Source organism: Dreissena polymorpha, unplaced genomic scaffold (assembly GCF_020536995.1).
Source record: "Dreissena polymorpha isolate Duluth1 unplaced genomic scaffold, UMN_Dpol_1.0 chrUn008, whole genome shotgun sequence".
Lineage (NCBI taxonomy): Eukaryota > Metazoa > Mollusca > Bivalvia > Myida > Dreissenidae > Dreissena > Dreissena polymorpha.
The window spans coordinates 253,391-280,000 of NW_026273322.1; the positions used below are offsets into that span (position 1 = coordinate 253,391).

At 36.3% G+C, this 26,610-nt stretch overlaps 1 protein-coding gene across 1 annotated transcript in view; it reads right to left on the reverse strand.

Moving 5' to 3' along the window:
- LOC127863434 (nucleoporin p54-like) overlaps positions 1–22,923 on the reverse strand; it is a 39,443-nt gene extending 16,520 nt beyond the window's left edge. Inside the window, exons 1-6 of the mRNA XM_052402962.1 lie at positions 22,759–22,923; positions 12,254–12,751; positions 9,883–10,097; positions 7,872–8,059; positions 3,921–4,117; positions 1,335–1,483 (exon numbers count right to left, since the gene is read on the reverse strand). Coding sequence (XP_052258922.1) covers positions 1,335–1,483; positions 3,921–4,117; positions 7,872–8,059; positions 9,883–10,097; positions 12,254–12,751; positions 22,759–22,816 — 1,305 coding nt within the window. The 5' untranslated portion in view covers positions 22,817–22,923. The remainder of the gene's footprint in view (positions 1–1,334; positions 1,484–3,920; positions 4,118–7,871; positions 8,060–9,882; positions 10,098–12,253; positions 12,752–22,758) is intronic.
- Positions 22,924–26,610: the final 3,687 nt, after the last annotated feature.

The following is a 26,610-nucleotide window of genomic DNA, read 5'->3' on the forward strand; positions in this document are numbered from 1 at the left end:
TACACACATGCATTAAACCCCATTTTCATAAAGCAAGGCTCAAATATTTCAAAATCAGAAGTGTACAGCTGCAGCAAATAAAAGGCATGTAATTTAAGAAAGAACAAGATATGTGTTTGTCAGAAACACTATGTCCCCTTCTGTGCCACTTTGAAGCTATATATTTGACCTTTGACCTCAAAGGATGACCTTGTCCTTTCACCACTCAAATTGTGCAGCTCTATGAGATACACATGCATGCCAAATATAAGTTGATATCTTCAATATTGCAAAAGTTATGGCAAAATGTTAAAGTTGGAGCAAACAAACACACAAACCAACCAACCAACAGACAGGGCAAAAACAATATGTCCCCCACTATAGTGGTGGGGGACATAAAAAGAAAAGAAAAAGGTTTGCTTGCATGGTGACTTCATATAAGGAATCCAAGTTTTGTCCCAAAAGAAAAAGTTAGCAACAGATGGACTCAAAATAATAAAATTGTTTTGCGTCTATAACGCTTTATAATGTTATTATGCTCTTAAGTAACGATGGTCAGTTACAATTGGTTGTTCAAGTGTTTGGAGTTTCTTAACTAGCACAGATATTGATGCCTTACAGTACGACTAATTTAGAGCTTATAATTCAAGATATAGAAAAATGAATTGATTGCCATTCTTAACAATGAAAGGGATGGTCAAAATGACGATGTCCTAAATTTGTGCCACGGGTTAAAAAAAGAACATTGTATACATGGGAGCAAACTACCACTATTTATATGCAATGCAAAAACTACAGTTTGGTTTATCGTAGCTTACGAGCATAATGACATCATGGTTCATGAAAACATTTAGATTCTGCAGCTAGGCCATGCAGTACTTTAGTTATCAACATTGCCGAAATTGTTTAATTAATATTAACATTTGTAAAATTACGCGCATTATCAAATATGGAATACTTTTTTTGGTTTATATTTTAATTTTTGTTGTTATTAAATTAAATTTGTATTTAAGGTTTTATGCAACTTACCAGGAGCTCTGTTTATTTATTCAAAATGCATTCTTAATTTGAGAACCCCTCTGGGTAAACTGGGCTTTATGATCATTCGTTAAGTGTTGTCCCTGATAAGCCTGTGCAGTTAACGCAAGCTTATAAGGGACAACACTTTCTGCCTTAGATGGATTGTTATTTAGAATAGACTTCATTAAACGAAAAATACCATAATATTGGAAAGTATCTGCCCTGATTAGCCTGTGCAGACTGCACAGGCTAATGTAAGACAACACTTTACGCAGGTTAATAAAGCCCCATTTTTCAACAGCGTGGCTCGAGTGACTACGATTCAGGCTACCCACATCTAGTCTCTGTTGGTGTAGTTTTGTCTGCTGCTCCTGGAACTTGAGCCTGCGATGGAGCTCCTTGAAGCCTATCATGGGTACTGGTATCAGCCTCTCTGGGTCCGGGTTGTCCAGGATGGCTTGCTGCCAGATGAGGGGGTTGATACCTGGTGGATACAGCATAGAAAACAGTCTTATACCTGGTGTAAACAGGATGGAAAGTACAGTTTGTCAACCAGTTTCATATAATCAGCAGTTCTGATTAATTTGTATTTATTTTTCCATAATGCCCCAATACAAACAAAATTATAAGTGTCTAAGGTATACATCAGGTTAAAGGAATAAATTTACAAAGTTTTAGCAAGAAAGCTTTTGTATTATGCTTACATGGGGGGATAAATGCAGCAAAAAGTTAACCAGAACTGATTAAATGAGTTATGTTTTGTAATGGGCATATGGATATAGAAGGCTTTATTATTTTCAAATAAACTTTTGGCTGATTGAAAACAAATGCCATGACAATGTTTTGTAATACTAATTCAGTTAGCTGAATGATTTTAATAATTTTCCGAAGGGTGAACTTTAATTGGCTATTTTTTACAAAAAAACTGCATATGCCGTCTGGCCTAACCTGTTATCATACAAACTAAATTTTACCATTTATTTTTACATCTTCTCACAATGACATTAAATTCCAAAAGAAATTATTTTGGTCAAAAGAATTAACGTTTTTTGCCGGGTGATTCTAAACTGGTTGACTGACTGTAGTGTATGGCTTGTTGCCAGATAAGAGGAAAGGGTCCTTCCATATCAACCTGTGTTGACTCATATATATCCAGCAAAATTAATAACAAGATCTATCCCAAGACAACACACTTGGCTATAATGCCGCTTTGACAATACAATGTTGATTTTCTGTCAGTCACGTAATTACTCTATGTTTTCGGACACTTAAAAATAATAAAAAAAATTCGTGTCCGAAAACTTAGATACGAAAAATATATACAAAATACAGGTGTCCGAAAACTTAGAGTCGAAAATTGAAGCGTCCGAAAATAGCTTCAATTGTATCAACGACTACCGGTAATAGCGCACGCTTGTAAAATACCACCAAGCCGTATAGTATAAATTACAGTTATATATGTTTGCACTGCATTTTAAATAATTTTAAATGTTTAATTTATTTGACAGAAAGTTACTACAAGGTTGTACTTTGACCAAAGAGTTCAAAGATGAGCATGTGATGTACCGATACTGGCTTTATGAACCTTTAATTAACGCAATAAAAAAAGCTAACTATGAATTCTTTGTTTGTTCATTTCCGATAGTTGTTGTCTAACACCTTCCATTGTTCGTAAAACTGGCAATAGGGTGCATCACACTTTGAAGCGTTTAGTATTTGTCACAGTTATTTTACTAGTACAATTGCGGTAGATAATTGAACTGTTAATTGGCACTACCCCTGGTAATTGTCAAAACGCTTATGCTATCGGGTGAAACCATTTTTTAATACCGGTTTACAAGGTTATTTACCCAATAACGCAAATGTAATAGTCCGATGCCCTCAGGCATGCACCTCCCATGTTTTATGATGTTAATCTGGTTGTAAAACCCCATTATCGAAGTGTCATTTGATATCGAAAACAGGACCGAAATTTGGTAAAATAGTGCTGTAAAATATACTGTCCGAAAACTTAGAGACATTAATTATGGACGAAATCTTGTGTGTCCGAATTTAAGAGTCACGAAAAATAATTATTTTTGCTAAAAAAGGGGGTGTCCGAAAACTTAGAGTGTCCGAAAACATAGAGTAATTACGGTAATGATTACAAAGACATATTTGATGTTGATATCTGTAGAAGTTGCATAATGTATGGAAACTTAAAGCTGAATTTAAAAAACAAGAAGTGTGACCATGCCAGAATAAACTTAATTTTCAACTTTTAACAAATTTGATTTTGTTGACTTAAATCACCTTGAAAGCAAGGTCTTCATCAAGGCCACCTACGCACAAATTTCAAGCCCAATACGAACATCAAAATTCGAGGTACTTAGAGTAAACCATTTTTCTATTTTTATATTTCTATTTTAATGAGCCTTGTTTGGGGAAAACTTGGCTTAATGCATGTGCGTAAAGTGTTGTCACACATTAGCCTGTGCAGTCCAAACAGGCTAAGCAGGAACCGCACTTTGCCCCATTAAATGGATTTTTGCTAAGATGTCCAGTATAACTCACCAGCGGGGGATTGTATAGGTACTGCTTCAGTATAACTCACCAGTGGGTGGATTGTCCAGGTACTGCTTCAGTATAACTCACCAGTGGGTGGATTGTCCAGTTACTGCTTCAGTATAACTCACAAGCGGGTGGATTGTCCAGGTAGTGCTTCAGTATAACTCACCAGCGGGTGGATTGTCCAGGTACTGCTTCAGTATAACTCACCAACGGGTGGATTGTTCAGGTACTGCTTCAGTATAACTCACCAGCGGGCTGATCGTCTAGGTACTGCTTCAGTATAACTCACCATCGGGTGGATTGTCCAGGTACTGCTTCAGTATAACTCACCAGCGGGTGGATTGTCCAGGTACTGCTTCAGTATAACTCACCAGCGGGTGGATTGTCCAGGTACTGCTTTAACTGCTCCTTTGTCAGCACCTTGGCGGTCATCGTCTCCACGTTCAGTTTAGTGGTCACCTGAGGCTTCAGTGCTGGAGATGACAGGGCGTTGAAGAGCTCGGTTGCTAGGATACGCTTGGCTGGACCCATCTGTGGCCTCTCCATCACATACACCACCAACTCTGTCCTACAAGATATGGGAGAGCTGATGTTAGAACAAGCTACTGGGAACCTGTATGTAATAAATAAGTTATAACTAAAATCAATTTCTAATGATTGTTTTGGGAACAACACATTTATCATCTTCATGTGCATATATCTAGAAAACAAAACAGTAAAAATAAGCCATTCTCTAGGAAAATAGATCTTAATGGATGTGCGTCAAGTGTTTTCACAGATTAGCCTGCGCAGTCCGCACAAGCTTATCAGGGCCGACACTTTTGGCTTTACTGTAATTTTTGGTTTTAAGGAAGTCTCTTCTAAATGAAAATCCAGTCTAGGCCAAAAGTGTAATCTCTGATTAGTCGGTGCAAACTGAACAGGCTAATCTGGTATGAAAATTTACGCACATGCCTATAGCCCTATTTACCGGAGTGTGGCTCATTATGGTAGTTGCTTAAGAGACATGTTAATAATGATTTAAAGCATAGCTGGACTTTATAAGATATAAGATATATGTACCTTATAGAGAAAAAACTCAGAAATAACTGTTATACCAGTAATGTTTATGTCAACTAACAAAAGGAAATAAGTAAGGAATTGATTTTGACTTCAGCATGTCCAGCATTTTTATTAAGTCTCAATTGTGTTAGTGATAAAGTCATATTTATGTATTTCAATTCGTATATTGTTTAAGTATGTTTAATGGTTGTATATTGTTTAACCTGTTTAACCCTTTCCCGCTCAGATGCAACTGAAAATAGCTACATAATGCCCAGCATAAGACCAGAACATCTTGCAAGTAAATTGCAGCCTGTCCAAGTTTTAAGCTGTTTGCTGCTTTACCGTACCCTAGGGTTGGAAATGAATCCTTCAAAACTTGAATCTAGTTAGAAACGTCTAACAATTAATTTGATTTTCTAAGGGACTACAAATGAGTCAAAGTGCATTTCTGAGCGGTAAAGAGTTAAGCCACAAGGGGTACATACTTGTTATCAGGGAGAGGATTCAGTGCCTCAGCACAGACAGGGTACATACTTGTGATCAGAGAGAGGATTCAGTGCCTCAGCACAGACAGGAAACATACTAGTTATCAGGGAGAGGATTCAGTGCCTCAGCACAGACAAGGTACATACTTGTTATCAGGGAGAGGATTCAGTGCCTCAGCACAGACAGGGTACATACTTGTTATCAGGGAGAGGATTCAGTGCCTCAGCACAGACAGAGTACATACTTGTTATCAGGGAGAGGATTCAGTGCCTCAGCGCAGACAGGGTACATACTTGTTATCAGGGAGAGGATTCAGTGCCTCAGCACAGACAGGGTACATACTTGTTATCAGGGAGAGGATTCAGTGCCTCAGCACAGACAGAGTACATACTTGTTATCAGGGAGAGGATTCAGTGCCTCAACACAGACAGGGTACATACTTGTTATCAGGGAGAGGATTCAGTGCCTCAGCACAGATAGGGTACATACTTGTTATCAGGGAGAGGATTCAGTGCCTCAGCGCAGACAGGGTACATACTTGTTATCAGGGAGAGGATTCAGTGCCTCAGCACAGACAGGGAACATACTTGTTATCAGGGAGAGGATTCAGTGCCTCAGCACAGACAGGGTACATACTTGTTATCAGAGAGAGGATTCAGTGCCTCAGCACAGATAGGAAACATACTTGTTATCAGGGAGAGGATTCAGTGCCTCAGCACAGACAGGGTACATACTTGTTATCAGGGAGAGGATTTAGTGCCTCAGTACAGACAGAGTACATACTTGTTATCAGGGAGAGGATTCAGTGCCTCAGCACAGACAGGGTACATACTTGTTATCAGGGAGAGGATTCAGTGCCTCAGCACAGACAGGGTACATACTTGTTATCTGGGAGAGGATTCAGTGCCTCATCACAGACAGGGTACATACTTGTTATCAGGGAGAGGATTCAGTGCCTCAGCACAGATAGGGTACATACTTGTTATCAGGGAGAGGACTCAGTGCCTCAGCACAGACAGGGTACATACTTGTTATCAGGGAGAGGATTCAGTGCCTAAGCACAGACAGGGTACATACTTGTTATCAGGGAGAGGATTCAGTGCCTCAGCACAGACAGGGTACATACTTGTTATCAGGGAGAGGATTCAGTGCCTCAGCACAGACAGGGTACATACTTGTTATCAGGGAGAGGATTCAGTGCCTCAGCACAGACAGAGTACATACTTGTTATCAGGGAGAGGATTCAGTGCCTCAGCACAGACAGGGAACATACTTGTTATCAGGGAGAGGATTCAGTGCCTCAGCACAGACAGGGTACATACTTGTTATCAGGGAGAGGATTCAGTGCCTCAGCACAGACAGGGTACATACTTGTTATCAGGGAGAGGATTCAGTGCCTCAGCACAGACAGGGAACATACTAGTTATCAGGGAGAGGATTCAGTGCCTCAGCACAGACAGGGAACATACTTGTTATCAGGGAGAGGAATCAATGCCTCAACACAGACATGGTACATACTTGTTATCAGGGAGAGGATTCAGTGCCTCAGCACAGACAGGGTACATACTTGTTATCAGGGAGAGGATTCAGTGCCTCAGCGCAGACAGGGTACATACTTGTTATCAGGGAGAGGATTCAGTGCCTCAGCACAGACAGGGAACATACTTGTTATCAGGGAGAGGATTCAGTGCCTCAGCACAGACAGGGTACATACTTGTTATCAGGGAGAGGATTCAGTGCCTCAGCACAGACAGGGAACATACTTGTTATCAGGGAGAGGATTCAGTGCCTCAGCACAGACAGGGTACATACTTGTTATCAGGGAGAGGATTCAGTGCCTCAGCACAGACAGGGTACATACTTGTTATCAGGGAGAGGATTCTGTGCCTCAGCACAGACAGGGTACATACTTGTTATCAGGGATAGGATTCAATGCCTCAGCGCAGACAGGGTACATACTTGTTATCAGGGAGAGGATTCAGTGCCTCAGCACAGACAGGGAACATACTTGTTATCAGGGAGAGGATTCAGTGCCTCAGCACAGACAGGGTACATACTTGTTATCAGGGATAGGATTCAATGCCTCAGCGCAGACAGGGTACATACTTGTTTTCAGGGAGAGGATTCAGTGCCTCAGCACAGACAGGGAACATACTTGTTATCAGGGAGAGGATTCAGTGCCTCAGCACAGACAGGGAACATACTTGTTATCAGGGAGAGGATTCAGTGCCTCAGCACAGACAGGGTACATACTTGTTATCAGGGAGAGGATTTAGTGCCTCAGCACAGACAGGGTACATACTTGTTATCAGGGAGAGGATTGAGTGCCTCAGCACAGACAGGGTACATACATGTTATCAGGGAGAGGATTCAGTGCCTCAGCACAGACAGGGTACATACTTGTTATCAGGGTGAGGATTCAGTGCCTCAGTGCAGACAGGGTACATACTTGATATCAGGGAGAGGATTCAGTGCCTCAGCGCAGACAGGGTACATACTTGTTATCAGGGAGAGGATTCAGTGCCTCAGCACAGACAGGGTACATACTTGTTATCAGGGAGAGGATTCAGTGCCTCAGCACAGACAGGGTACATACTTGTTATCAGGGAGAGGATTCAGTGCCTCAGCACAGACAGGGTACATACTTGTTATCAGGGAGAGGATTCAGTGCCTCAGCACAGACAGGGTACATACTTGTTATCAGGGAGAGGATTCAGTGCCTCAGCACAGACATGGTACATACTTGTTATCAGGGAGAGGATTCAGTGCCTCAGCACAGACAGGGTACATACTTGTTATCAGGGAGAGGATTCAATGCCTCCGCACACACAGTGTGCTGTGTCTTGCTGCCCAGTATCACGTGAAGTGTGTCCAAGGCCTGCTGTTGGAAGGGCTTCACTTCGCTTAGCGTCTTACCAATTATCAACGAGACTAGTCCATCCTCATTCTTGCCTGACGGCATACAGTTGTAACCAACAGCCTGCAATTGCGGAGGTTGTAAATCCATTTTAAAACATAAAACAAATGTGAGCGTAGCTCTGGCACAACAGGACTTAACGGGATTTTGACGCATTTGTAGTCATCATATAAAGTTAAATATTATTAAACAACTTTCTTACTAAATTCAAGCTTTAAAGGCTTCATTTCCAACCCTTAGATACTGATGAGCAGCAAACAGCATAAAACAAGAAACAGACTGCGAGTTACTCGCAGGCTGTTCTGGTTTTATGCTGGTTGCAAAAGCCATTTTCACTTTGCTTTTTATAGGGGGAAAGACTTAATGAATGTGTGTAAAGTGTTGTCCAAAGTTAGCCTGTGCAGTCAGTAGATTTTCCATTCGAAGGTTCTATTTTAAAATGAAACATTCCATTAAAGCCAAAAGTGTTTGCAAGACTGCAAAGGCTAATCTGGGATGACACTTTAAATACATGCATAAAGCAGTTATCCCTAATGCAGATCATCTTTAAGACTAGTATACAGGCAATGCAGGGGGAATCTCACCAATTACTGTATATGCTGAGCAAATGTATCTAAAAACTTAACATAAGGTAAATACAGGAGTCTTCACACCATTACAATAGCCATAATTTTAACTATTTTGGAACATTATATCAAATTGATCTGTTCTTTCTTGTCAGTATATTACTTGAAATACAGGGAGTACTCATTTCACTTTTCTTCAGCTATTTGATAGAAGTTGCAGAGCCATTTGTAAAGAGTTAATAAAAATGATATAACAAAATTTTACAGAATGTATAAGTATAAACCAGAGTTTACATGTATATCAAATTACTTTTTATCTCTAATTATGTGATGATGTTATTACTTTAAACAAATAACCACTTAAACATAATGAAAAGTCTTTTATATACCTGAAAATAATAAACAACAACAGAAGTGTTTCTCAGAAACACAATGCCCCCTATTGCGCCACTTTGAAATAAAATTTCAATATATAAATTGGCAGGTTTAGAAATTATCTCCCTTTAAAAGCTTATTACTTCCCTTGGATTGTATTTTTTTACTTTTGACCTTGAATGATGACCTTGACCTTTCACCACTCAAAATGTGCAGCTCCATGAGATACACATGCATGCCAAAAATGAAGTTGCTATCTTCAATATTGCAAAACTTATGGCTAATGTTAAAGTTTTGGGACGGAGGGACATTTAAAATGCTATATGCCACCCTACCGGGGGCATAAAAACTTAAATATGGATAGAAAAAAAGAGCTTAATTTGGAACAATTGATATGCATTAGAAGCTTGTGAAATCTTATCAAATATCAAGAACAAAAGGACTTGGCAACATTTTTGTAAAATTTCACTTAAGCCACAGAGAGCTTACAATGTAGCTTGTAGTTAGAAATCTGGGCTTTATGCATGTGCATTAAATGTAATCTCAGATTAGCTTGTGCAGTCCACACAGGCTAATCTGGGACAACACTTTCCTGTTTTTTAGAATTTTTCTTTTCAAGGAAGTCTCTTCTTAACGAAAATCCAGTCTAAGCTGTAAGTGTCGTCCTGTGTTCTCCAGCAAAATTTGAGAAGCCAGTTATGTTTTCACAGTAGCCAGTGACTAAGGAATGAAACTGGTGTATTTACGCTATTTCAATAGTTATTTTGAAGAAAAGTAGCCAGCATCTAAATTGAATCAAACCGGTGAAATTGCCGGCTGCTGGTGCTTCCAAAGAACACTGGTGTCTTCCCTGATTAGCATTTGCAGACAGCATAGGCTTATCTGGGATGACACTTTAAGCACATGCATTAAGCCTAGTTTTCCCTGAAGGAGTCTCCAAGGTACCTTGAATTTGCAGAAAGGGTTGTCTGGCTTAAACTGCACACACTGGGTCCTACTGAAGTACCCCTTTCCCTTGCCCCACAGGGCCTGCAGCTGGTTCCACTTGGCGATGACAGCGTCACGCTCGTCACCAAATATCTGTGGCATGGACACAGCCTGGGCAATCTGGCCCAGCTCTTGGGCCTCAGCATCCACAGCTGGTTGCTGCTGCTGCTGACCTGAATGGGAAATAGATCATCATTTATCATGTTTGATACACGTTTGTAGTCTTTTGGAAAATCTAATCAAATTTAAGACCTTTCTTACTAGATTTGAGTTTTAAAGGCTTCATTTATAACCTCAAAATACTGATGAGCATTAAACAGCATAACACTTAAACAGTCTGCGAGTTACTCGCAGTTCTGGTTTTATACTGGTTGCATATGCTTTTGAGTGGTTAACAACTTGTCAAAGACAATAACCTGTCACAAGGAAGAAATTTTGTGAAAAGTGTTCAGACATTCACAAATGTTTTCGGACACTAATATTCTTAAAATTTGTTACTTTTAGTCTTTAACCTAGTTTTTTTAAGTATTCCATTGAATCTAAAGGGACCTTTTCACGTTTTGTAAATTGACAAAATTGATAACAAGAGCTGTCAGAGGACAGCAAGCTCGACTATTCGAGTGCTTGACAGAATAACGTAAGCCATCATGGGGTAATTGTTCAAATTATTCAATAAGGTAAAGTTAATAGTTCAGGTATAATTTCTTCAATCAATGGAACATTTGTAAAGACATAAAACAAACTAATAAGATTTTATTTCAAGTTTGATAGCAATAGGTTGGGTGGGAAGTTTGGACGGTCCTTCAAAAATAAAGTAAATAAATATTTGTTGTTGTTTTTTTAACCATGTTTCAAAGAAAAAAAAATCTTTTTGGGTTGGGTGGGGTGGGTTGAGAGGGGAGTTTAATGTGGGGTGTGGTCATTTATTAGACGATCTTTCAAAAACAAAAAAAGGAAAAAAAAAAATTTGGGGGGGGGGGGGGTATGGGGGGGGGTTGAGAGGGGGGTATAAAGTGGGGACTGGTCATTTATTAATGATATTTAAAAAATGAGGGGCAGGGATTCTGGGTTGGGGCGTGGGGTATTGTTTGGGTGGAATCCATTGTGGTATTCAGGTAAGTGATCATAAATAAAGAAGTTATGGCAATGTAACTTAAGGAATATGCATATTGTAAATGGAAAAAGGGCCATAATTCTTACAAAATGCTTGATACAGTTGTATGCTCTTGTTTATAGATTGGGGTCATGTTGGTAAACAAGTATGCAACATATGAAAGCAATATGTCAAGGGACAAATAAAAATATCTGAGGTGGTACCCAAACTTTAACATAGATTTATCAATAATATGCATATTCTAAGTGAAAAAAGGGCCATAATTCTTACAAAATGCTTGATACAGTTGTCTGCTCTTGTTTATTGGTTGGGGTCATGTTGGTAAACAAGTATGCAAAATATGAAAGCAATATATCAAGGGACATTGAAAATATTTGAGGTGGTACACAAACTTTAACATAGATTTATCAATAATATTCATATTCTAAGTGAAAAAAAGGGCCATAATTCTTACAAAATGCTTGATACAGTTGTCTGCTCTTGTTTATAGGTTTGGGTCATGTTGGTTAACAAGTATGCAAAATATTAAAGCAATATGTAAAGGGACATAGGAAATATTTGGGGTAGTACGAAACCTTTAACATTTGCACGCTAACGGGAACGGGAACGCCGACGCCGGGGTGAGTAGGATAGCTCCACTATATATATTTCATATATAATAGTCGAGCTCAAAATTGTTTCAGAATCTCAAATTTTGAACATTTTAATACCATGCTCAAAATGTCATTATATGCTGAGTTATTGAGTTCCAATGTTTACAGTTATCAATTTAAAGCATTTAATGACAAACTTCAATACATGCCAAAGTCTTTGAAAAGGTCCCTTTGAAGAATTTGATGAAGAACTATCCCTGTTTCTTAGAAGTTGTTTAAGCTTTAAAGATTTTATGTTGGCACGATAGATAGAAAAAGTATTTTAATTGGTAAATTCCAATATTGTTGTTGCTGACAATCATTGAAAGAGAGCCCGAGTTTTTTATATGGTTTATGTCAATATTGTTAAAACAGTATCAGTCATTTAATTTTCATGTTATGAAAGTTCAGACAAGATGATTTATGACCAAATATGACAATTGACCATTCAGTGTGACCTTGACCTTGTTACATGTGACCCCTTGTATTATGATAGGGAACATTTTGTGAGAGTAAGTGAGCAAACTTTTTCCACAAACATCAAACAAGAAGACAACACTAATATGTTTAAATTGTTTCAAACCTGCTAATAGGCCAGTTGTTGCCCCGGTTGCACCTGTGCCAAACCCACCAAACCCTCCAAATCCAGTGCCTGTACTGGCTGTAGTTGTTGACCCAAAGCCTGTACCAAAACCACCTGTTGAAGTGGAACCAAACCCAAATGGGGCACTGGTAGCTGTACTGCCAAACCCGAATGCAGGAGCACTTGTAATGGCTGTGGTCCCAAACCCAAACGATGGGGCACTAGTAGCTGTGCTGCCAAACCCAAAAGAGGGGGCACTTGTTGTAGATGTACCGCCAAACCCAAAAGTGGGGGCACTAGTTGTTGCTGTGCTGCCAAACCCGAATGAAGGAGCACTTGTTGTGCTGGCCCCAAAACCAAACGCTGGTGCACTAGTGCCTGTTGAGGCCCCAAACCCGAATGATGGCGCAGACGAGGTAGTTGAACCAAATCCAAAACCTGTTGAGGCTGTGGTTTTGGGCTGAGTGCCAAATCCAAACCCACTGCCTCCTCCAAATCCTTAAAAAGAGCATTAAAAACAGACTGAAAATATAAACAAGGGCATGCACGTTATTGGTATATGTATCCAGCGATTTTTTTTGTTCTTGATGAGATATTAGCTTTTTTAGATATCATTGTTTTGTGGAAAATCTTTGTAAGAGAGGAAAATTTTGTCTAGGGGAAAGGGCCAATATTCAGCGCAATTCAAAGGAAAAAAAACCCTGTAGATTAAAGTATTTGTGAGAAAAAATCAAATGCACAAATTTCCCAATATGAAAAATGTACAACGCTAATTTTCCCAATTGGGCTAGTACCTGTACTTTTCCCAATTGGGCCAAAAAAAACTTACTCATGATACGTTAGCCTAACCGAATGCCAAAATCGCATTTGGCGTTTATAATTCATGGTTGGCAATCAAAAATAAGATTTTCATGAAATTTGCGATTGAAAAAAAAGGGCCCTTTGTTTTTCAAGTTCACTCTCTAAATTCCTGTTTTCAGACCGCATAAATTGCCAGAAACATCATAGTGTATCAATATTCCCAACTTTAAAAGAGCAATACTTCTGCGTGTAATGGTCATACACGCCACATGGGGTAATAGATAATCCACTGATAAGAGATAGCATGACCTGTGTATCATATATTCAAGTTACATTACACAGTCATGTATGCTGACACGGATGCATCACGAGAAATTCCCAGGTAACTTTCCAGTCGCCAAACTGTGATATTCACCATCAAATCAGTTTACAAGAAAGCTTATGAGGGCGGGCCTAACTGATAACTTTTTTTTTATTGACGTCAGTCAGGAAGTAAGCATTTATCGCTTATCAATTGACAAGTAATCACAGTTTTACCATTTATGTATTATAAAACGGCAATTAAAACGGTATATTAAAGACGGCGTCAGGCATTATCATCACAGTTTTTTACTGCAAACAATTACTGTAAACTTGCTGAAAACAATAGTTACCTATGAATTAAAGGCAAATGGTGCCGTATTAATTACTTATGGCGATTCAGTTGTGAAGAAAATAGTCGATAACAATTTAATCCTAGTACATGAATATTTCATCATGTCTATTTATAGAACTTATTTACACCCCTTTTCTACGGCCACGTGATAGTAATTGCTGCTACCAGTCCCTTAGTATCAAGTCCACCATCCACTATACATGCATAACCCGTGTTTTGATAAGAGGGCGAAATTGTTAGTGTTGCTGTCGTGTGTCAAGTTACACGCATGGAAAGCGAGCCTGTTTCAACAGACTGTGTGGTGTGATTAATATAAACGTGCAACTCAGTCATACATGTAGTATTTTAGAATAAAAAATTTACATCGGAATTAATACACACAATTACAAACTATTGACCCATTTAAACTATAGGAAAAATGGGTCAATGTACTACTTATACATTGCAATACATGTATTTTAATAGAGCCAAAAAGCACCAAACTACGTTGTTTGACAAGTACATTTGTAAAGAATATTGTGGAGAGAAGGAGGGTTGAGGGTGGGCGGACCATTCCAGTCAATACATGAAATAAAATTTAATACAATGCTTGTTGATACCAATACATTTAAGACAATAATAAAATTATGTTGTTGTTCATTCTTTGCTAGTCTCACACAGTGACACAAAGCGACAGGTACACTTGTCACGTTACTACACATCATTTGTTGATAACACACAGTAACAACCAAAGTTCATTTCTGATTTCATCGCGATTTATTTATGTTGAATATTTCTTTTAACAAAACGCTTGCTAATGTACACAAAATACAATTTTACAGCGCGGCAGCCAACATGGCCGCCACGTCAAGAAGACGTGACAACTCTCCAAGTTCTTTTCAAATCTAACCGCAGATTTTTCTACTAACTAAAAACACTGCATTTTATCCCCAGGTTAATTTACATTAAATCTACTTGTAATTTCCATCCATCACACCAAGGTCCGGGCTTATTACGGATTGGTTGACTTATTAAAATGTTATGACCCTTTCATCTGTGCTGTTTTGATGACCATGTGTGGGTACTATTAATCTCGTGTCTATATGCTGACCCTGAACTCATTGTTAAGTATATGTATATGGTCCTTCGATTCTTTTATCTAAATGACTTTTCATCTTATTGATCCCAATTATACCCCACCCTGGGTGTAAACGTATTTGTGTTCTTACTTGAAATAAATCTTAAATCAGGGCTTGGTTTATATGTACTCTTAAATAATTTGTAAATGACAAATATCTCCCAAAAATGTATTATTAAATTCTCAAACTTCATCCTAACATTGCATATACATATTATTGAAATATCCCCTTATTAATTTCCATCATTAGAATAAACTCATAAGAATAAACCATATGTTATAAGCTGTTACATGACACACTCATACATGTATATAAAGCAAGTTAGCTTATAAGAGGTTTTGGGGATTCCGATAATGACGTCACGTTCGCGCATGCTCAAATTTTGGCCGTCAAAACTGCGGCCATTTTGCTATTGTTTGCATGTGATGAACCGCATCGTGATAAGGTTACAATCATATTCGCGACCCTTTTGAAGAACAAAAAATACTCAGAACTTGAAATTCTTTCAGATTAAATTGAATCCAATGAACGAACACAAATAAGGACGAAAACTGACAACAAATTGATTGAATTTATGTAATCAACATATAGGAACTGATTTGAACCTATTTGTCTGTAAAAACTTACCTTGTTACAGATTAACTAAATCCTTTTGATAAATGTAAATGCTTTTATATAATTGTTCACACCAGTTTTGACACTCTTTGTTTCAGCATTTTTAACCCAGTGTTTAATTGCCCCTTTGTTTATCACAAACCGATTATCTCGATATGATCGGATACTGTCCAGACAATTACTAAGAAAACAGTGTGTAATAAACCCCGGGACCTATACTTGTATGACTCTGTATGGGGTCTCTGCATAAACCACATGTGTCAGGTCATTAAACACAATTTATGATACCTCCATGTCATCTCTTAGCATATTAAGTCAAAAACTTAACAGTTGCTTTAATAAAATATTTGAACATATTTAAAAAAAATAGACATTTGTCCGAAATGGATTAACATCTAGGAACTATTAAGTATATATATTAGCCTGTTCAAACATAACAATAAAGTGTTTAATAACTATACATTTAAAATATTTTACAAATTTACTGCTACACAATTAACGTATTTAACGGGTACCTGCAAATGTAAACTCTGCTATAATGTGTTGAGATTGTGCGTTACTGCAGCAGTGTTCGAAACATCATCATGAAAACAAGCAATCACGTTTGGTCATTATATACGGATATAAAATACTTGCGTAAAATAAATTAAATGTGTAGATTTATGGTATCATAAAATGCTAGATTTGTATCGCTCATAATCACTAGAGAAGAGTTTTCAATATACATGTTCATGCAAAGACAGTTCAATTTGCAAAATATGCAGGTGTTTTTTTCAATTGGAATGCTTAAATTATTAATATTTTCATTCAATGTAAATGAAACGAAAATTCATTCAATGTAAAAGAAAATCAAAACTACATTTCAAGATTGTATTTAAGGGCTTTATTTTATGACTGATTCAATACACCCCTTACACTAAATTTCAATCTCTGATGAAAAATAACACTATCGCACCCACACCACTTATAATAATATTCAAATTATTATGCGTTTTATAATTTTTGAAATATCATTTATTAAAGTCTTACTTAAAAAAGAATACGGGTATTTATAGTTTTGTTTTGTGAAATTGTAAGTATTAATTCTTTCGAAGACCTTTACTCTTATACAATATAATAGGCCACGATCGAGAAGTTGACCGCCAATCTATTTTTAACAACGGAAAACCCCTCTTATGACGTCACACAAAAACCTCCTATATGTGGGTGGGTCGTCATTATAACGCTGAAATTTGGCTACTACTTTTTTTTCCTACGCGCCAACCACGTCATGTGGCTGTCATTTTCGATCTTATCCATCTGTTAACACTTACAATGTAAATAACTTTAAATTTAAACCCAACTGAGCACCTTTGTACAGTTTCCACCTTATTGACGCTGGCAAAAAATCTTCTATATAGTAAGAGTGCTATATCGGAAGAAAAAGAAGATTGTACAATGTTTTTATTTCTTCCAGATGATAACTAAAGTTGTTTTTCTAATTCACTTTACAAACATTTACTTAGAACCGGCAAAAGTACAATTATATAGCTGTAGAAAACAACCTAACATATTTGTTCCAGAGCTCCAGATAAGGTTTTGTGAAATTCTTAATGTTACTACCAGATTTTCAAAAATAATTCTTAACTCTGATATGTTATTCTTAACATTACTACTAAGTTTTGGATAATAATACTTAACTTTTCTAAATGACCTAAAAATATATAATAATGGGTGTCATCATATAAGATCTTTTCTAATATGATTATAGGTGCTACCTTATTTACGGGCAAAAGCTTTTTAAGTTTTTTTGATAACCATGTATTTTTAATAAATATATGGACATGATTGTGTTACAAATATTATAATTGTTGCAATAATTACGTAACGCATCCAAAAAAAAATCAATCTTAAAACAAGTTACATGGATATACATATAGTGTATGGGGTGTCTGCTAACTGGCTTAGTCACTGGGAGGTCTCGGTATTGATCCCTTAAGTGGGAGCATTCTTGAGATAACCCTTAAGACATACTATGGCGAACTATTTGGGTTGAAAGTCAAGAAGACCTACAAGGTGAAAAGAGAAATGTACTTCGAAGTACAATAATTGTACGTCGACATAAATATAAAATACACTTAAGATGTATATATTTGTACATCAAAGTACAATTTGTACTTCGACATACATGTTTGTGCTTCGACGTACACATTTTCTGAACAGCCAATCAAAACACTATTCTCTTTAGCCGCTTTTCCTTCAGATTTATTTGTAATAAATGTTTAAAATCTATTTTTTAATTGAGGACAAAATGAATAAAAATATCAGAATGGCAAAAAAAAAACACATAGAAGTTTCAAGTATTTAATGCATTGAAATAGATTATATACAAATTTGAAGAAGATTCCATTGTTACCTTTTTAAAATTATTATTATTTTTCATATTGTGAGTATTTATTGATCATGCGGGGCGAAGTATCACGACCGTCCAGCGCATTACTGTGTAGGAAATTCCCAACGGTAACCAAACAGTTACCAAGCATTAACGGGATAAATAATGTATAATAACCTCCCCGTTGGTCGTATTTTGTGATAACCATAACTTGCATAAGTCAGAGGTTAATTCCGCCACGCAAGGTCAATAAATACACACAATATCTATGAGTTAGCGTTCGATAGTCGCATAATTCAGTATAAATAATAATAATAATAATAATGTTCAAAGTCAAATATCTCTAAAAGCAACAGATGAAAGGTGTCTTCTGATTGGCTAACACTCAAGGGTCGGTGATATTGCACGTCGAAGTACATTTCTCGCTCTACCTAGTAGGTCTTGTAGACTTTCAACGTCATGGTACGTCATATAGACACTAAGTACTGGTCCTACACAGGAAACAGTTTGTTTCATCAAATGTCTCAATTCAACTTGACAGCTTGCTAAAGCAGTTGCATTTAGCATACAGTACACTGATTTAAAATAATCAAAATCATGTGATGTGTCAAATCAATTTTGATTGACAAATTTGACAGGATTTTTTTTAATCCAATAAGTTTTAGACTGTCAAATAACACACACTACGTATTGAAAGCCATACCTGGAGCTTTTGTCTGTATATCACTGACTTTATCAGAAGAATGATTTCTACTGTAGGGAAACGTTAACACCACTAATTGTCTTCTTATTTATTATCAATGTATAATTATGTGTAACAGCATAACAACATACTTGTTTCGCAATTAAAATATTTAATAAATACAGGTATCTTGCAGGTATCTAATTTTCTTTCGCAAACTATTGTTGAAGTTAAAATTTTGTCTCCACCAAAAAACTAGCCATTTTGTAGCAATTCTAAAATCACAGTCTAAACTGCCTACACTTAGCTCTATAGTTACAATTTGAATGCAAATATTAGAATGCATCATGTTATATCATCCATATTTTTTTATTTAAACATTCAAATAACACATAACACAGTACATATATAAATTGGTATGTGGTATTGTGTGGAGATACAAAACACTTCACATCATTTATTTGCACATAAAATAATAGTTACAAAATAAGTAATACTAAAACACTGTCATCAACCTACAGTACAAGAATATGAAAGTACTAGTATATGAAATAACAAAGTGCTGTTATTGTATTACCTTTTACAAAATTAACATTGCTGGTTTTGTACTTGCCATAAAATATTTATCATGGATTACCAAGTAACAACCAATTTATTAATTACACAATAGAACGGAAATCATATTAATTGCATTATGCATTTACTAAACAAGCTATTTGCTACTGTTTAGAATTACACTATCTTACTAAAAATGATCACAGGTACATACTGTTGTGCTTTTACATACTTGTGGTAAGTTTTGTATTACTAGTTTGACATTTATTGGCAGACACTTGTCGATATACAGACAAAATTTGCATGGGAACTTTCATATTTTTTCAGCATAATTGCCTTCAAATTGTTAATTTAACAACCCTTTGACATTGTTTGCACATCTGATCTTATTATACCATAGCTGATTTTTGTTTATAGATAGACATATATAGACTTTTCAAAGTTCTATAAAAGTTCACACATGTTCCATCCAAGTAAACCAACAGAACCAATAAAAATCACCACAGATAATAACTGTGTGTATAGCTTGGAAATTTTGATAGTTCAGGAATCCCTCCTTTGTTGATTTCTGTAAACCAAAACTGTCAGTTTTGCTGGATAGAATGGCTTGTATGATGCCCAGCTCTTGCCTTCGCAGAACAGCTTCTAAAAACGGAAAACCCAACAAATATCTTAAAATTTGATCAATAATGCAGACCATTTATAAATGTCTTGTTTTTTGTTGATTTCGAATCTGGAAGATTTTTTACGTAAGATTTTGGTACGAAAATCCAACGGTATCGGATTTTGTGGTTTTAGGCCTAAAGTAATCATAGTGATATGTAACCTTTCGGGGTATTGGTAAAGTGCGAGTAGACGAGGTGTAAATACGTTAAAAATTAAAGCTAAAAGGCTAACAAGTTAGATCGGAATATCTTTAAATTTTGTGAATAAATGTGTTTCTGGTGGATAACAACGACAACTTACCAGAATATTGCTCATGGTCACACGTAAAACTTCTTTCTGAGAGCGAATGGAAAATGCGTCACCAATTCTGACAAATAAACAGTAGGGTGTCGTTATTGAAATACCCCGAGAATACTGGAAGAATAGAGATGCCAACTATAATGTTTAAAACAAACAATTTTTTAACAAGCGTTTGTGATTTGTCAGGATAATAATAACAATAAGATATCGAAAAGATCAAAGCAAATAAATTCGACAGAAATCTGAGATTCGGCAATATATTAAAGACGGGTTATGTTCACCTAAATTGTGTATGGTAAAGACTGTCACTATATGCAGTCTTCGAAATTAGCTTTGAAAAGTTACATGCCAGTCGGGCCAGTTACTTAAGAATTTTTACATGCCCAACATATTTTTTACATGCCCAAACTTTTTTAACCAAAATTATAACAAATCACAACATTTTAACACTTACATGCTACACATAGAAAAGCAGAACATTTGTTTCAATAGTAGTGAATACAATTACATCTAACCAATCACTAGAATTAAGAAGGTCAATCGTTACACCAGTGCTCTTGAAAAGAGCGTTCTCTGGTGTCCTCGTACCATTTCTTTGCTTCCTTTTTCTCTAAATCATTGTCAATTTTCTATTATGGAAGTGCTTTATCGGGCTTAGCCCCATCAACATACCTAAGATACTGCCTCTATGTCGACAATGACATTTGTTTACATTGACAAAAACGGAAGCGTATTACTTGATTGAAATGATCGATTCAAAAAGCATCTTCTCGATTAATGTCTAGAGAAACCGTCGATAAGAACCGAATGTTACCGAACTGCATCGGTCAAAAACAATAACGATGACGTGTGCAAGCAGGTGCGTGTTGTTAAATTAATCGAATTTCATTGTTTTACAACTTACGGCAAGGTGTTTGTTCGCAAAATTGAAAAATAGATCTGCAAATATCAAGAACCGCTAACGATTTTTTTTATAAACTGACGAGTTTTGCTTCAATAATATACATGCCCGGCGGGCCACAAACGTGAATTTTTGTATGTGCCCGGCAGTAATTTTACTCGCCACGGGCGATCGGGCTTGTGCTAATTTCGAAGACTGCTATATGTAGTGAACCAGTTTTCGGCTTATACCCACTGAAGAAGAGCATTCAGGGGAGATAATTGAGAAATGACTTAATTCTGACACGGTTGCGAAGAAAAACAAATAATGCGAGAATATTTAGTGCGATTCGCTACACAATTATGATGTCATTGATATTACTTTTCCTGAGGTATGTATTTACATGTGATTTAGCATTTGTCATAGTGTTTTTGATTTGTTCAAGGTCATAAATAGCATCGCGAAAATATATGTCGCGTGGCAAATTTTTTTGAGACGTATCATATGTGATATTCTTATGTAATTTTATGTCTAAATTCCCATATGTATGAACGTCAACGCCCGCTTCGCGGGCTTTTGCCAGTATAATGTCTTTCTTAACATTTAACTCTGGCTCACTTTGCGTACAATATGTTTAAACGTTTTTTTTGCACTCTGCAGTTTTTAGGACGTTCTCTGGGCACAGCCATTTTTTGACAGATAGACTGTACATGCCGCTGTTATTGGAAAAAATGCGCTTCGTTAAACAAACCCGATAACCATTCTACATTAGTATCTAAAACATACATGCCATACGTCCCGGATTGTCCGGGACAGTCCCGGAAATGAAGAACTTGTCCCGCTGTCCCGGAAATCTGTCAAATGTCCCGGAAATTTACAAAATCCATAGATACATGTACCTTATCTTAGGCTTAACTGCACCTCGAATCTGTGTATTTCTGCAGCGTCACCATGACAATGCCTACCCGAATAGGCAGACTACCCTACTTGTCAAAATTGATCAATTAACAGGGGTCCTGTTATCATATCGATTGTCTCACCTTCGCGGTCAAACCGAAAAGGCGGCATTGTTTAATGTGGTTGTTATCCCGCTGCGTAAGGGCAAAGGATAGTTGTTTACACATCTGAAGTCCAACATCGCTGAGTAAAAAATTTAAAGCAGTTTATGTTTGCACGTTTAACCGACAAAGAAGTTGAGTAAACAAGTAAGCATATAAAAACGTCAACCTAAATTAATTATATAAATGTTATAAATGAATAAAGGCTTATCAACAACTACGCGTTACACACCGGTCTTTATAACAATAACTCAGTGACGTCACCATCTATGTTTAGAACGCTTACACTGAAAACACGTGGCTTGTATCTAGTAACGGAAGTACTAATGTTTAATTTGACATTAATAGATCAAGTGTATTTTGGATAGGCTTTCGAACTTTTGCAATTAACGATGCAAAACAAAAAAAAACGTACCAAAAATGCATATGTCTATAAATATCGCTACATTTTATACATGTCCCGGAAAATCGGCAAAAGTCCCGGACAATTTAACTCAATGTCCCGGAATTGGTTTGAAAAATTATGGCATGTATGTCTAAAATATCTTTGATACACGAAAAGAACTCAATAAAAATACGAACCGATGTAAAAATTATATTCGTTACTTGATTTTGTAATTCTTATTGGTACGACCAGATTTTAAAATAAAAACGTAACGGACTTAAAAATAATTCTTAATTACGAAAATACGACCCTTATCTGGAGCTCTGCGTTCACAATTTTTAAAGGTTTGCATACGAAATATGACCATCCGAATTTATATTTATTTCAATCAAACATTACGTTATTAAAATAAGAAATACCTCCTGTACTCGTTCCAAAGCCGCCCGCTGAAGTTCCACCAAAACTAAAACCAGACATAATGGTCAATGATTATTACAAACACTTTGATAAAAAAAATCCTGTTTCAGTGACGCAGTTCCCTCACTTTCATTTTAACATTAATGAGACCCAAAGAGAAAATTACCGAAAAGTAAAAGTACCCGCATTAACGAGCATGTGTGTCTCTATTACCATAAGGACATGGCACGGATTCTAGATTACACGGATAAGAAACGGGACCGTTACGCCAAATATCTTGTCGTGTCTAAGTCACGTGACCGTGTCGTAACTATCGATCTTTTATCGAAGCGCCGAGGTTATAAATTTGATGTACTCACTCACGTATTTTGTTAAATTATAGTTTCATTTCTAGGCCGATTTTGACAAATTATATATCATTAGAAAGCTAACGTAACGTAGTTTTCAAATATATCATTATATATTGAGTTTTTCTTCTGATTTCGGCAGCCTTGCGAGTTATAACTTTAACTTTTGCAAATAACATACCGTTTTGGAGTTTTAGAATCTAGATTTACGGTTGACATGTTCGTACTTTATACCGATTTGTAGCGTTTATATTTGGAGTTCAGTTTTAAAAATAACATCTTGCTTAGGAGAATAGAATTCTGTATACGATAGAAAAAAAAATTGTTTAAAAACTAAAGTAATTAAGGAATGAAGGCGGGAAAATGTAGCGCGCGTTCCTAACGCTCTGAACTGATGCTACGGTCTTGGCGATTATGCTTTTGTTTAGATACCGGCCATTGAATTTCCTTTGCCATGATTATTATATTTTTTATGAAATATATTGAAATATTTTGTTCTAGAGACATATCCATAAAGCTTAGTATTAATGAAGCTTAATAAATTTACGATTTCAGCTCTTGATTATAACACAGAAAGGGTGTTAATTTTATGATGAAACAGCGTATACAAATGTATAGCGGACCCTCTTGATATTTTTCGGCTTTGCATACTTCAAATATAATGGGTGTCAAAACATTCATCGTTTGTTGTTTATTATCAAAAAGGTTATTATGTAAAATTATATGAAAGGTTATTAACCATAAATTATAAATTAATTAAAATTATTTAAAGATTCTTGAAAATCACGGTCAACTGTCTATGCATGTATATTGAAATATCTTTATAAGTTAACAGAGTTATAAATATATAGAATTCTAAATTAAAACACTGTATTATTTGTATTTTTCGGAAAGATTATTCATACACTCTTTATAGGACTACGAAATGACGGAGTTTTTTTACTGGTACCCGCTAAATACGTTAAATGTTAAGTATTAGATTTTTTAAATGTTTAAAATGTACATGTATAGGTATTAAGCACTTATAATTATTGTGATTTAGCTGGCTGACATCTATACAGTATTTAGTTTATGGCAATCTGTATGGGCAGATGACTATAAATGTTTTCAATACGCTACATATCTCATAAACGCAAAATTGAGTATTGGGCGTTACATTACTCCAAGAAATGACCACTAATACCACGAGAAGACATGGAGGTATCATAAAAAGTGTAATCTGACCAGACATTGCCACCTGTGGTTAGGGACCAATATACAAGTATAGGTCCCTGCTGTGGCGTATGACACCATAGTGTTATTTAGTATTGGTCGGCACAGTATCTGATCATAACGAGATAATTGGTTTGTGCTGAACACAGGGGCAATAAAACCACAGATCTATCAATAAACAAGATTATTGAGATATCTTTTTTTGAACACCGCGATAAAAATGCTCAAACCATGGACTCTAGAATACACGGATAAGAAACATGGCAACATTCTCAGAATCATCACTGCTATATGTGTAATCACCTAACAATTCGTCTAAAAATAATTTATATATTTGAGTTGAAGACGATGTACTGTTGTTTAAGTCTGAATAAACTATCTGTCTGCCTGTCTAAATCCAAGCCGTCATCGTCCCGGTGAAAAAATCTGATTTTTAATAGTTGGACATGATGCCCTGATGTCAAAATACGAAATGACCCGCGTAACACGGACCGTGATTTTCAAGAATCTTTAATAAATTGATAATTTAAGGTAAATAACATTTCAAATAATTATACATAATTACCTTGTTGATAATAAACAGCAAACGATGAATGTTTTTGACACCCATTTTATTTCAAGTATGCATGCAAAGCCGAATAATATCGAGAGGGTCCGCTATATACGCTGTTTCATCATAAATTTTACAACCTTTCTGTGTTATAAACAAGAGCTGAAATCGTTAATTTATTAAGATTCATTTATAATAAGCTTTATTGATATGTTTCGTGAACAAAATACTACAATATATTCCATAAAAAATATAATAAGATGGCAAAAGAAATTCAATGGCCGATTTCTAAACAAAAGCATAATCGCCAAGACCGTAGCATCAGTTCAGTGCGTTAGGAACGCGCGCTACATTTTCCCGCCTTCATTCCTTAATTACTTTGGTTTTTAAACAAATTTTTTTTCTATCGTATACAGAATTCTTTTCTCCTAAGCAAGATGTAAATTTTAAAACTGAACTCCAAATATAAACGCTACAAATTGGTATTAAGTACGAACATGTCAACCGTAAATCTAGATTCTAAAACTCCAAAACGGTATGATATTTGCAAAAGTTAAAGTTATAACTCGCCGGGCTGTCGAAATCAGAAGAAAAACTTAATATATATTGATATATCTGTTTACTGCGTAACGTAAGCTTTCTAATGATATATAATTTGTCAAAATCGGCCGAGAAATGAAACTATAATTTAACAAAAGACGTGAGTGGGTACATCAAAATGTATAACCTCGGCGCTTCGCTGTACGCTAATCGTAAAAGATCGATAGCCACGACACGTTAAAACGCGCGGTGGTAAAACATAAAATTTGTATTTCTTGTGTTTAACTCGCTATAAATCCATTAATAACAACAGGAATATACTAAAAGTTATATTTTTTTGAAAGAGGAATTAATAAGCAACAAGATAACATATAAACCAATAAAATCGGATGAATAGTTTTTGCATAAGATTGCATTTACTAAAGTAAGGGTCAAATACTCGATTCATCTCCTGTCAATATACACTCCGTGGACATGGTAACGACACTGCGTCAGAAAATTACTAATTGAAATTAAATTTACAAAATTGACACATTCAAATCAAAATCATTTTAAAATTATGATACATAGAGTTAGAAATTTTCTTCACAGAAATACAATTCCATACTTGCACAATATGGTCTCTAAAAAATACCTAATTGGCCCTAAGCTGGACCCAAACGTTTATTTTCGGCCATTTTAGGTTCATATGAGACCATGCAAAAAAGTCAATGTCGGTCCAGTGCAAATAAGCTAATTTGGGTTCCGTAATGGCATCCAACGAAGGTATGAGTTTTACATGGGCTGAAATTCATTGGAGGCCGTGTGTAGAACCAGGGACCTATACAAACATTTGTTGTTTGTCCACTAAGAAAATTTGCGGGGAGTAAAGTCGAGATATAAAGCGAATTTTAATACGAAATAAACGCTAGTCACACGCTTACTGATCATGCTGATATGGCTGGAAAGTGAGCGTCATTTAAAAATTAAACACAAGTAATAAAGGGTATAAAACGGCGAAAAATAACTGTCTCGCCATGGACGTTGCCATCTTAACTAGCACGTAATTACCCCCTCTGAATACAATCTCCACGCAGAGTTGTAGTTCCATGCTTTCACATACAACCAATCTCCACGCGGAGTTGTAGTTCCATGCTCTCACATACAACCAATCTCCACGCAGAGTTGTCGTTCCATGCTCTCACATACAACCAATCTCCACGCAG